General features: G+C 36.5%; 1 protein-coding gene across 1 annotated transcript in view; it reads right to left on the bottom strand.

The window, feature by feature from the left end:
• NRPA2 (nuclear RNA polymerase A2) overlaps positions 1–14,623 on the bottom strand; it is a 345,762-nt gene that overhangs the window by 31,735 nt on the left and 299,404 nt on the right. The window contains exon 26 of the mRNA XM_089405878.1: positions 5,914–6,168. Within this exon, the coding sequence (XP_089262004.1) occupies positions 5,914–6,168 (255 nt within the window). The remainder of the gene's footprint in view (positions 1–5,913; positions 6,169–14,623) is intronic.

Genomic DNA, 14,623 nt, shown 5'->3' with positions numbered 1-14,623 from the left:
AAAAAAAAAACCAAGAATGATGACCCCCTTCCATTCTTGATGAAAGGCAACAACAAATTCCCATTTGAGAGTTCTAGTGGGAGACAAGCAACAAAAAGAAAGGCAATTTCACTTGGTCCAATGGACAATATTTTTCAGAAGGAGAGACAAGAAGAGCTTGATCTCACCATTGCCTTTTTTCTACCAGAACTGCATATCCTTTAATGTTGCACACTCACCTCTATTTATTGAGATGTGTCGAGCTCTAACTCACGGGGCTCCATCATGGTATGTGCCTCTAGGTTCAGAGAAGCTTAGAACCACATTGTTGACGAAGGCAAAAAAAGAGGTGCAAAAATATGCTTGAGCCTATTAAAGCATCATGGCCAACATCTGAGGTTAGCATTGTTTCTGATGGATGGACAGATCCAACATGACAGCCACTCATCAACTTCATGGTGTCTTCTTTGAATGGTCTAGTTTTCTTAAAAGAAGTGGATACACTTGAAGAATACAAGGATGCACAATATGTGGGTGAGTTGTTTATTAAAGTTATTGAAGATGTAGGTGTTGATTCTTGTGTGCAAATCATTAGAGATAATGCACTTGTTTGCAAGGCTGCTAACATGGTTGTGGAAGCTAAATATCCACAAGTGTTTTGGATACCTTGCATTGTCCATTCATTGAACTTAGCATTGAAATCCATTGCTTCTGATGTGCTTTAGATTGGTAACATTACTGAGGATGCATGAAATATTTGTAACTTTGTACAAAACCATACAAATGCCCTCACTATCTACAAGTAGTACATCAATCTATCATTGTTGAAGATTGCGGATACACGATTTGCCTCTTCATTCATCATGTTGAAGAGGTTGAAGGAGGTCAAGATCGCTCTTGGGGCCATGGTTATTTCAGAGTTTTGGTCTTTTTGGAGAAAGACAGATCAAGTAACCTCTAAAAGAGTGAAGGACACAGTGCTAGATGATGCTTGGGGGGAGAGGGTAGATCTAATTATTCAAATCATGGACCCTATCATTTCTTTGCTTCGATTTGCAGATACAGACAAACCCATCCTAGGAGAGGTTTATGAGGGATGGGATTCCATGATTGAGTATGTGAGGAGCATCATTCTACAGAGTGAGTGCCCCAAGTATGAGACATCACCAAAGGCCTTCTGTGGTACTATACAGAATATTCTTGTCAGCAGATGGAACAAGAATTGCACACCTTTACATTGTTTGGCTCACTCATTGAACCCAAAATACTACAACCATGAGTGGTTGAATGGTGGACCTTCCCACAGATTCCCTCCTCACATGGATGATGAAATCTCACAGGGGAGGAAAGATGCATTTAGGTGGGTTTTTTCAGGATAGAGCATTGGTTGATGTGGCGGAGGATGCCTTAGCAGAGTTTCCACTAGCACAGGTCAATTTGCAGGATATAATGTGATTAGAGACAGGGGGGCTAAGAAGCCCTATTCTTGGTGGGCAAATCATGGGGCAACAAGCCCTCATCTACAACAGTTAGCCATGAGGCTCCTCTCTTAGGTGACTTCATCCTCTTGTTGCGAGAGGAATTGGAGCACATATGGGAATTTGTATAGTGTTAAGAAGAGCAGGCTTAAGCAGTCCAGGGCAGAGACAATGGTGTGTGTGCACACCAACCTTCGTCTTCATTACAGGCAGAGGGAAGAGTGGTTGAAGGGAAAGACAAAGATGTGGGATGTCTTTCCTGATGATATGAGTTTGGATAGCGGTGTTGAATTGGCATTGGCCAACATGGATCTCAATGATCCAGTCCTAGAGCCTGTTAGAATTGATGATGGTGATACTGTAGAGGGGTCATCCTCCACACCAGCAGATGCAGAGACAACTTTGGGTACAAGGGACGAGGAGGATGCAGAGGAGAGCAGTGGTGACCATGATGATGAGGACAATGATACTTATTTTGACGATGACTATGAGGATTGATGACTCATGAGTCATGAGCTACCTATTGCCTTGAGGCTTGTATACTTGTAGTTGTTTTGTATTTTCTATTTCATTTTGCCATTGGCATTGCACTACCTATGTAACACATTTTTATTTTGATGACTTAATTAGAAAACTACAGTTGCAGTGTCTTATCTTACTATCTTGTCTTTCTCCTATTGCATCATTGATGAATTGAATATGTATTATGATTTATCATTTATGTCACATGTATTTGAATTTTGTATATACAATGCATGCTATAATGTTACTCACTTTGTAAACAGTAAAACTTACATCTAGATGAACATCTATGTTTGAAATCAATGAATTTGTATCATTAATGAGAATTTGTGTAAGAAATATCTAATATTTAATTTATATATATGTATATATATATCCGAACGTGTCTTGTTCCGGGGGGTCAACGTGTTCGAATCCGACACTCGAATCCCCGTATCCGACAAATCCCGAATCCACGTGTCAGGTTACTTAGGTTTTCGTAAATAACTTATTGGAAAATAATTAGGTAAAATAAATCAGTTGTTGCAGTGATAGAATTTTCACGTAATCAAGAAAATATGCTTTGCTGTCATAAACAAGGGTCTTAGTTTACAGTTTACAGCATGCAAATATTTTATAACAATAAGAAAACAGCCCCAGAGTCCATGATAAACAAGTGTAAAGTTAGGGCTGATTAATGTGTAAATAAACGAATAAATTACAACATTTTTCAATGGCTGAAAACACATATAACAGCAATAGAAACCCTAGATGCCAGCTCTAATTAATGGCTGAAAAATACATGTAAAATGATATTTTTACTTTTCCAAATGAATGCATGCAAAATATAACCCTAGGACAATAAGGTCCAAGGTTAATAATGTTGAAAAATGAAGATTTTGTTGTAAGTTAATCTCAATTTACCATATAAAACCATAAAAAAAAATTAGGGTTTTATTTTTTTACTTTACGCAATTGGCACAAGAGATAGCAGTGTCTTTCTCAATCAAGGGCTAATGGACCCTAGGTCTATAAATCTATGGAAGAGGACAAATGGAAGCAATGTCAAGGAGAGAGACAGAGAGAGAAATTTGTGATTCTCAATTCCTTAAACCTAAAGTCCTTCTATCTTCTTTGGAGATTGAAAAGGAGGAAGCTACACTTAATTTCTTCAAGAGAAACTTGATTAAAATCCTGTTCAAAGAGGTGTTAGAGCCATAAAGCATCAACACTTTGGTGAAAATTTTATTAAACCTAATTCTTCAACAAATAACAAGATCGAAGAAAATACCTAGAATAAATTAGTACACATCGTCAAACAATCACCAATAATCATCCAAGAGAGATAACCATCCAATCACATTATCCTCCCCGAGACAATTTTGTTCAACTAGTGCTCCATAGCGACCAAAAGAGAAAGACTACTAGCATGCATTCATCTCCAAGTGTTTGTGACAATGATCCAAGCAGAATTCAACCTCTATATATATGACGGCAACAAAGTTGAATTACTCCCAAATTTGCTTAAAATCCCTAAAAATAATATTATATGTGATTTCAAGTTTGATAGGTCACAAGCTGACCACCAAAGATAACTAAGTCAATGAATAAAGTTATGAACATAAAAACAAGCCTCATAATGAATAAACATAAAAACAAACCTCATTTAACCCACAAATGTGAGTTAAATCCCTACATTGGTCTCTCTCTCTCTCTCTCTCTCACACAAGCCTCCAATAACCCACCAACCAATTAGATTTTCATGTTGAGTCATTCACTATTTCTGTTTTAGCAACAAACATTTTTTGTTTTCATTGTTTTATTACAAGGCCAACTTTGTTGCTGCAATTGTTCCCCCTCCATCCAAAGTTCAATTAGGAAAGTCAAAAGAATCCAGAATAAGAAAGAGGCAGGGATCCCCATTGCAGAGGCATAATCCCCCTCAAGAAAAATACAAGACTCTCTAATAACAATAATTGACATCAGTGAAATTGGAAGTCAGGGTTTAGATTGTTTAGAGCTTAAACCATAGGAACTCATCTAGGAAACAATGGGAACTCAGGAAATAAAAGACAAAAAAAAATATTTGAATGTTTTAGACAAAAGAAGTGAGCAGCATTTACAGGATAATCTCTCGCAAACTCCCAAATTAGGTGAAAACAGCGATATTCTTACAATGAAAAATATTACGCTAGTGAATTTCAATATGATAACTAGAATTTAAAGTTATCTACATATATTACTACCACATATTACATTAACATTACAAGTTAAAATAACATGTTTCTTCAGTTGTATATAGATTTTCCCAGCACTATTTTCTATAACCATCAAATTAAAACATGTTTATCCTTTGTTATTGACACCATCTAGAGCTGTAAAGAACCAAGTGACATTTCTGCAATTTAGCTCTCCACATATTACATTAACATTACAATTTTACATTACATGTTTCTTCAGTTGTGCATAGTTTTTCCTGTCACTATCTTATATAGCTATCAAATCAAAACATGTTTATCCTTGGTTATCGACACCATCTAGAGCCGTAAAGAACAGAGTGACATTTCTGCAATTTAGCTATAATTACAACCTCTATTGTTGTATCTTTCCCTTTTTCTGTCATGTCAATCTGTATCACCCAATGTGATCTTAATGTTTCCAATGCTCCCTTTTCTTGCCATTTCTTTGTCTGATAAAACACAGCTTCCACTTTTCTTTTTGTACTTCCATAATCTCCACTTTTACAACAGGGTTTTTAACTTAGATATTGATCTATGTTATAAAGGAATTTCTGGTTATGTTTGTTTAATAATAACTCACAGTGATGTCATACCCCCGTGTTTATTTCTTCTTTTCCTGTCACCAACTCAGTAGAAAGGGACCAACTCTCTCTGAACCAGGCCATTCTATCTGTTGCTACACTTTCCAAGAGTCTGAATAAAGCATAGAATTTGGCAACCTCTTCCTCATTTTAACTTTTGTTTCCAATTCCCACAGTTTGTTTTGTTTTTCTCATCTATCTCGTTCCTAAATCCTTCACCTGATCATGTGGGATTTATTTTTCATCCAGGAAATTTTTTGGCTAAAAGCCCCTGTTGAAATTGCTAAATACATAAGCGCCCAATGTATCAAGATTTTTCTTACTTTCAATGGTGGATGACAGATCCTTCATCTTTCTAACCTTTTATAAGGAAAAGTTTTACCAAAAAGAATGTCAAATTTAGTATGGTTTCTTTTCATCCCATAATCAGTTTCAATTAAAAAGGTTTCTTCTTCAAGAAAAGAACAGGGCACCTTTTTTTAAAATTGAGTCAGTACATCTTGACTGGTTTTCTCAAGTTATATACAGGAGGACAATGTACTGAACATTCTCCAACAACAGGAAGAAAAGTGTTCTAAGTTAACAAATGGTGGGCAAGTAGCCCCATAAAAGGTATGAAAGACAATCTACAACCTAGAGTCGGCTCATTTTCTTCTGAAGGGGTTTTAAAGAAACGAGTGACAAAATTTATTAGAGAAAATAAGCAACTCTAGCAGATATGAATATCTAAAGTAGCCACCTCATAAAACAGCCAATGAAAAAAGACAACTGGCTAAAGAAGGAAAGAATTACTTAAAATCTAAGACCACCTATTTTCATTTTGACATCAATCGGTGGGTGTTGTACTAGGGATGGGAAGGACTTGCCATACCACCTAAGGTGAGACATTTTGCGATAACAAGAAGAAAGAAGCTTCAGTGTGGGGAAGAGATAATAAAGTAATGGTTCGACCACAACAAAGCTTCCCAGGGGGTAGTCATAAATTAATTCCTATTTGGTGCCAGGAAGTACTTAACACCTTGACCTTGGCCATGACCTATATTAATTTTGCATCAGTACTTTGGTCCTCTTATAAGCATGTCTGTGCTACTTATTCAATATACGAACAGAACAAAACAAATATACACATCATACCTGAAATTTATCTGAAACCATGTGACGAAGTCGTTGATAGTAAACTGGACCAATGAATATTTCACAAGTAAGCTCTGTACCAAGGGTGCCACTGTAGAGAACCTCTGTGCCATGATAGTTGAAACCATATGAAGATAAAACTTGACCAAATTCATCAACAGTAGAGTCTGATGTATGCTTTGATGTATTGTCTTGATTCCTCACTGATCTTGCAAATGGAGTTGCATCAACAAACTTTCCCTGGAGACTACCACCCTACCAAGATAAACAAACAGCAGTCAGCAATTACTAGAGGGGAACCTAATCAAACTTATACTTGGACATGCACACAAAAAAGATAATATGAAAGCACCTTGTTATGATGAACTTTACAACTTCATATTCTTTTAGCTTGGGTTATAATGTTCATTCACAAGTCATTAATAACTCCTGAAATCAAGTAGCAATATTCTACATACAGATCAAATCATAATATGAAAAGAAAAATCAAATTGTTTGCCCAGATCCATATAGGGTGTCATAATGTGCTGTGTCACATTATTAAGCTTATGACATAAGCATGTTACGCAGCATTTCTATGTTGATCTTTGTGATTATTGAGAAAGGTGTAGGTTTCTCTTTTAACAACATTCGATCCTACATAATAACAATTATTACATTTGGGTTTGATTAAGATCAGCCTAGTTAATGTAGGCTCATAACCACTCTCGGGTGTTAAAATTTTGAAAGTTTCAAGTAGAAATTAAAAAAAAAATTACAAAAACTTGAAAGTTCTATGCAGAAAATTGAATGTACTTTGCATAAAACTGAATAGAATTGAATGTTCTTTGCAGAAAGCTGAATGTACTTTGCAGAAAAATGAATGTATGTTGCATATAATTTAATGTTCTATGTTGTTACAATTACTTGGAATGCAGATTTCTTCTTCACAATTTTTCAGATCAGAAATTGTAGATAGAACATAAACTTAAGAATCATATGAAGACAACCAAACACAAATATGAGACACTGAGATTTTTGGTCCAATGACCAGGGAAAAACCCAAATGATTATTCTTCTATTAGATTTCTTCAATTGTTCAGCAGATTACAGAGAGAGAGAGAGAGAATGAAAATGAATAAATTCACCAATGTCTGATCAACTTGCAGTGAAAGTGCACTTGCCCTTTGCTTGAAGGTCTCCTCCTTCTCTTGATCAGATCATGTTTTTCACACTTGCTCTAGCTCTTCCCTTGCTCTTGCTCTTCACTAGTTCTCACACTTCTCTTGCACACTTTCAACACTTGCTCTCATTCTTTACAATGTACATGCTACTCTCAACTCTCACTTGTTCTTGCTTGAATAGATGAGAAATGACAGGAGTTACAAAATGAATTCATGCCTTCAGCCAATAATAGGAATATCAAATTCTATGAGGGAGGAGTTACTTGAAGAGAAGTGTAACTCATCCCAAGAATAGAGAGAGAGGTACACTTGTCTTGACGAGTTACAATTCGAATTAGGGAGAGAGAGAGGTACACTTGTTTTGACGAGTTATAATTCGAATTAGGGAGAGAGAGAGTTACACTTAGAAATGAGAGAATATTTGGTGAGAGTTACAAATCGAATTGAATGAGGGAGTTACAAGTTCATTTAGTGAGGTGGAGTTACACATTTGCCATACATTGAATTAGTGAGGGAGAGTTATATTCTCTTAAGTGTGGAGTTACTATTTTATTCCAAGAGAGAGGTTTGATTTTCCAAGTAAGAGATTCTCAATTTAATTTACTTATTCCATGAGAGAATTTGTTATTATTAATCCATTAAAGGTGAATGACTTTAGACTATTTTATAAACAATAGTATCATAACCAGTGTTGCAGGAATCGCCCCCCCCCCCGGATCCAAAGGCAGAATCGCGGATCGGAGCGAATCGATCCGGAATCCCCATTGGAAGCGCGATTCCGTTTTGGAGGTGGCGCGATTCCGGGCAAAAAAAACGATTCCTGCAATTACGGTTGCGTAACTAGAATATAATTACTCATCCATGTAGAGATAACGTTGGTCGACTCAATCCGAAGCAGTGGACACTGGGTGAAAGTGGACAGATTCGCAGTTTGCACGCACAGAACAATGAGATGTGAGATGTAAGAGACGTGGGGAGATTCTCGTGCTACATCAGTGTGAACTCTAAGGGTGTGAAGCAGTTCAAAGCCAAAGCGGTTGGGTTTATTTACCTAGAATTTACACGGTTACAAAATGAAAGTTTGTTGGACATTGTATATGATTCCAGAATTGACATTTTATTTTGCATATATTGTAAAAATGGTATTTTAGCGTATAGGAACTAAGAATAATGATGGTAATTGTGAAAATGTAGTCGCTTTGTAACTTTTATTTTATTTATTAGTATTTAAAATTATGTCTTTTTTACTTTAAGATTATAAAAGAATGTATATCTAAATATGATTGTGATTGTGTTTTATGTTTTAGAAAGTTGTGATGTTTTACAATTTCAACATTAAAAAATATATAATTTTGGTGTTTTACATTGTATATGATTTCGGAATTGGTGGTTTATGTGGAGAATAAGTGATAATGATTTCCATTTTGACAATATAGTCACTATTGAAGCACTATTCTAATTATTGGTATTTAAAATGATCTTTCCTTTAATTTAAGATTATTAAAAAAATACTTATAAATATGGTATTGATTTATCTTCCAAAAAAATTAAAATGTTTCATAATTTTGAATATTAAAAATTAAATAATATAATTTTGGAAGAATAAATAAATACCTTGTCATAAAGTATTAAATTCCTTAATATAATTTAAGTTGCACATCTATTTAATTAAAATAACTTTAAAGCTAATCCGTTGATGTATGTTTGTAATAGCTAGAATATAGATGATTGTTGTACATACTAGTAACTACAATGGAATCATGGATGCCATATCTATCTTGATTTATGCAAAAATATGCATGTTTTCATGTCTTCTACAATTATGAATCCATATCTATCTTGATTTATGCAAAAATATGCATGTTTTCATGTCTTCTACAATTAATTTGGTATTTGGGATGTTTGTTTTGAGTATAAATGCAAAAAAATATATAAAAATATATATATATAGCAGACGCTTCCGCGGACGCTTCGCTCCCTAGATTTTTGGAAAATGACGCTTCCGCGCTCCGCGCTTCCGCTTCCGCTTCGCTCCCGCTTCGTGCAACATTGATCATAACAATAATAATACTAGTAAGGATAAAATATTAATTCTTGACTTGTATAATCATGATTGATTTGATTTTAAAGTGGATTCCATATGCAGAGGTCATCCTTGGTCTTTTAGAAACGACTTTCTCTTTTTGAAAAGTCACTTCCAAATTGAGATGTGACTTACTATTTTTGGAAAGTAATATTAGAATTGTCAGGAATGAAATTTTACTATAGGTGGTTCAAACAAAACTAAAATATATGATTTCTTCTAGGAGAAATTCATCCCTGAACTGTCGAATTTTAACATGGGGAAGTGCCCTACCCCCTTAAGTTGTGTATACGTCCACTGTCATTTGTACTATGCACTCAAATATACTATTTTTATTCTTATCAAAATGATTAGTCCAAGGTATATGAACCAATATGATGCAATGATTCAAATCAAAACTTGAGTTGTGTATTTATACACAACTCAGGTGAGATGAACTTTCAAGAAGGGGTTATCAACACATACCAAGGGCATACACCTTAGGAAGGCATCTAGGTCGACCCAGTCAAATATGTAACATACAATAAAGAGGGTGCTTAGCCATACATAACCACATGTGATGACTACCATCATTCCAACACCTATCGCCCCACCCACAAAAATCTTAGCATGGGGGCCATGAAGACAGATGATAAAGTATAAAAGGAGTGGGCATACCCAACTAAATAGAGAAACAATCATATGAGATAAGCCAACTCAAATACAATCATATATGGGGATATGAAGACCCAACCATCTTCATAGAACTACTCAACTCTTGGGGAAATGCCACCACTAAATTGCTCATCATCTAGGAAACACAATATTGATATGACCATCTAATAGGTAAGCCCTAAAAAGAGGCATAAATACAAGAGGTGTAAAGCAAGGCTATCAAAACCAAAGTAGTTTTGCAAAAACCAACAGGTCCAACTAGCTTGATAAGGTTTATAGTCCAAATCGTGTCCTCAAACCAAATATGGTCAGTTTCATATGGAATCCACATTGTTTACTTGAACTAGTTGGTATTATGTTGCATTGTAGGGCATCTGGGGCCACGAAAACCCCAATTTTATTTTATTTTTAATTAATTTAGTGTTTTCATCACCATACTCAAGTTATTGTAGTGTGGAAGATTGACTCACTAATATCATGGGGAATTAATGGAAATTATGCATATGGGCTTAGATTTTAATTATAAAACAATAAATACACAAGAAGAAAAAAAACATTAAATTAAAAATAAAAAATAAATAAAAAACCCTTGACCACATATTACTCCTCGAAAGTGAAAAAAAAAACCCACAAAATACCATCTTTGTTTATGTATTTTGCTCTAGGTATGGATTGAAGTCAATTCTATTTGGTTACATGCACCCTTATGTGCTATATTCATGGAATAACTTTGCATATTTGAGTCTAATGGACAGGATTAACATGGATCACAAATCTCGTTTTGGTTTTTGAGGTCTATTGGTTCAATCACCAATTTGGTTCTAATAACATGGTTGTAATGTCAGCTATAGTTGAAACAAGAGAGAGTTGCTTTGTGATGACCCAATGTTGGAGGAAGCGGGGACGTTTTTTGGAAGCGAAGTGTCAAAAGTGTCATTTTCTAAAAATCTAGAATGTGAAAATACCAAATTAGAAGATATGAAAATGTAATATCCTATTTCAGGGATACTCCTCCAAACCCCAGTAAACCCCAACCAAATACGTACAAATGATATAGTAACCGGGAAGCTCAAAGTGATAAAAATAACAGTGGTGCAACATATAATAATGTAAACATGAAATATAAGCAGATACTCAAGAAATGCAAAGAGAAATGCTAAGCCATTTTATTATATTGAGTAATGGAATGAGTACAGGAGGTGATTGGAAAGATGGCACCTCGACTTGCACAAGGCAAGTGAAGAAATACACTCAGAATAGTAAAGGAATGGCCTCTCTCTGAACTACGTCCAAGCTGCTGGAGAACTGTTGTGCTACTGCTACTACTGGAAATCAAATGTGGATTTGGGGATGTTCCCCTCAAAAAATGTTGAAACTCTGGAATCAGACTCTACTCAAGAAACCCAGAAAAACCCAGAAAGCTTTTCTGAAATAGTCGACCCCCGAAAATCACCCCTTGGGGATCTACGCTGTCCCTCAAGGCTCTACGCTGCCACTAAGTGGAATCCTCAAAAACTCTACCTGAAACTCTGCCAAAATCCTCCAATATGCGAAGGTTGATCCCTTGCTCAATCTCCCAGCTCAAATCCTCCACAAAACCCCCAATCCGGAAATACCCAATGTTCCACCAAGGTTCTGGGACGAGGGGGCGAGGGAGCGAGGGGGCGTGGGAGCGGCCTATGCAAAAGCTCCCTACCATTTTTTAGGAAACATGGGGGAGCGTCAGGGTCTTAAAAATTTATAAATATAAAATATAATTTATTAATTGAGTCCACTATGACAATTTGGTTTGAATTGAAAAGCTACAAAGCATGATGATTGATATGAATATCATTTGACATTATCCAAATTTATAAAAGATTAAAGTCAAGTCTGATACATCAAGAATCATCATTGGCAAAAAATGCCAAATGCTAAAGGCTCCCATATGCTCTAAAATTTTATAGAAAACAATTTTATATTATTAGGCACCGCTGAAATTACCCTGAAAAAGCCACATTTTGCAGCTGTAGAAACTTTCTTTAATTTGAAATGAACACTACACTGAGCTTCCAATAGGTATAAGTGTATCTAACTGCAATGATATGTTTCATGCAATATAAACTTCAATCTTTAACAGCATCACAAGACAAATAGTTAGTAGTAGATAAATATGGACATGATTAAAACTAAAAGCGTAAAAAATATAAATCTCCAATTTATTATAATTATCTTGTTTGAATATAGTCTGACTGCACCATAAAACCTTCTAGGGAGCCTGAGATGTTCTGAACTGTAACATAGCTTTTTTAGTATTTACAATACTTGTACAGTGCTTCTCCCATTGTGGATCCCTAGTTTGTCCACTCTGACCATTGTCGATGTGAAATGATTCACTCAGAATAAGCATATGATTTTTATTTCCGGTAAGAAATGAAAAGTAACATGATATATTATGGATATCTTTTCATGAAGCCAACCTAATATGGGCCCTCACTTCACCTGGAGAGAGAAATAATCATATGATTTTATTTCCAGCACGAAATGAAAAGTAACATGATATACTATGGATCTCTTTTCATTAAGCCGACCAAATAAGGACCCTCGCTTCACCTGGAGAGAGAGAAATAAGCATATGATTTTTATTTCCAGCAAGAAATGAAACGCAACATGATATATTATGGATCTCTTTTCATGAAGGCAACCTAAGAATGGGCCCTCACTTCACCTGGAGAGAGAGAGATAGACTGCACAAACAGAATATGGTCAGCTTTTATGCAGAATTATATTATATCTCTGAAACACCCGCAAATTTGCAAATATGAAAATATGAAAGTTGGGCTTTACTCCACCTTGCAAATCTTATGTTCAGAAAGAGCCTCGATAAACATCAACCAATACAGACGAGACCTTAACTTGGAGAAGTTAGATATTTGCACCAAGTTCAACATAGAAAAACAGAATAAAGTGATCATATGTGCAAATATATATTTTAGATAAATTGAACTGAATTTAAAATTCTTATGTATATATGAATACTTGGCCTTACTCAAGTATGCCAGTTGGCTGTTAGATATTCACATGAGATGAAATTAGCTCCCTCTGGAATGATGAATCCGAACAATGAAATCCAACGCTGTGAGTGGAGCGCTCAGCGAACTTGCAAAGGTTGTGCCGCTGTGAGTGTGTTGTTCATGGTTTAGGGTGTTGGTTTTATAACATGAAACAACGATTTTCCAAAACCCTAAACGTTAATTAACTCTTAATTAAAGATTAAGTTCAGTGTTTAGTTAATTAAAAATTAAAATGGTTTTTAATGCATTAAAAGTGTGCCACGCCCCCCCTTGTCCCCTCTCGTCCCCCCACGCCCCCCCACGTCCCCCTTTTCGGAAACGCCCCCTCAGGGAAGGGAAACGTTTCCCTGGCACGTCCCCCGGAGTTTCCTCCATTTTGGGAGCATGGGGAAACGTCCCCTACTCGTCCCCAAGTCCCCGGAGCGCGGAAACTAGACCCCTAAGGGGGGGGCCGAGTCCCCTTGGAACACTGGAAATACCTCCAGAAGAACTGCATCCCTCTCTCTCAAGACTGCGCAGTCCTCAAATGCTCAGCTCCCCCTCAATGCCAAAGGTGAATCCTACTGCAAAATACTGTTGGAAATTACCTTGCTCGAGTAGGTACTCGAAAGTCCCCCGGGGCTAAGGGTGAGATCTCCGAATGGAGACATTCAGTGCAATTATGTAAAAAGAACAACAACATCATCATCAATGCTATTGAACATAAAGGAACAATAGAAGAAAACCATTCACACATAGAGACAATAGGATTAGTCAGAGACCAGGGCAAAACCCACTATGGGGAAAACCCTTGCAAATTCTTCTTTTTATAGGTTGTCATCAAATGATTCAGCAAAAGAGAGTACAATGATCCATATCTTCATCTATGGAGCTAACCAACAAAACAACCACAACATCCATGAAACAAACCCTACAAAAGCTTATACTCAAAATACTGATTCTAAAGCCTGTCCTGAACTGTCACTGACTGCATCCAATTGTCAAACCCTATGGTCATTGAGCGAAATCTTCGGACAACTGAGATTCCATCATTTGAGTCTCGTTCACCCAAAGGAGTCGTCATCTGAGCGACTAAGGCTTCCTGGCCGCTCTCTAAAGCACTATAAGCGAGCAACTATGGTCAAATTTGCCCATATCTATCTCAGAGCATCGGTCGCATCCTTCTAGATGTTATGCAAGCAAATGTCGCAACCTAGTCTCACCCTTAAGCCTGGCAAGCAATCGACTAGGGTCGGATCTGATATGTGGCAAGCGAGCGACTATGTTTGTGAAAACCCTAACTCTCATTCATATGCACAGTGAGTTGTCTGTGCGATTGGAAGGCTCCAGTTGCACACATGAGCTTATGTGAGAGCGACTGTGGTCGAGATCCTTTTGTATTGTGGCTGCGACTGTGGCCAAAACCCTAGATCTGAAATGGAAGCTTCGGACCATGCAATTGCACCTCAAAGCGAACCCATTCTTCCATGAACGAACCTCAGACCTATGCAAGCCAAAATCCAAGATAGAAGAGTGTCTCATAATTGTGTCCAAATGAGGTAGAGGGCACTTGTATTTATAGCCTTCCAAGAGGGTCCACTTTGCTTTAGGGCCAACCTTATCAAATATGCACATGTGGGTTTTATTGATAACTACACTTTTCCTTATCCGATTTCAGTGATTTTTAGGTCAATTTTGGTCCTCTCAAAAAAAGGAATACAATGCAATTATTATCTCTATAAAGTGAATTGTCCAAAGTGGAATTTGACCACAGTTGC

The sequence above is a fragment of the Pinus tabuliformis genome, chromosome 2_2 (assembly GCF_031772625.1).
Source record: "Pinus tabuliformis cultivar Carrire ecotype Pingquan chromosome 2_2, CPIR1, whole genome shotgun sequence".
Taxonomy (NCBI): domain Eukaryota; kingdom Viridiplantae; phylum Streptophyta; class Pinopsida; order Pinales; family Pinaceae; genus Pinus; species Pinus tabuliformis.
Note: the sequence above shows the minus strand (reverse complement) of the source record. Positions and strands in the feature narration are given on the sequence as shown.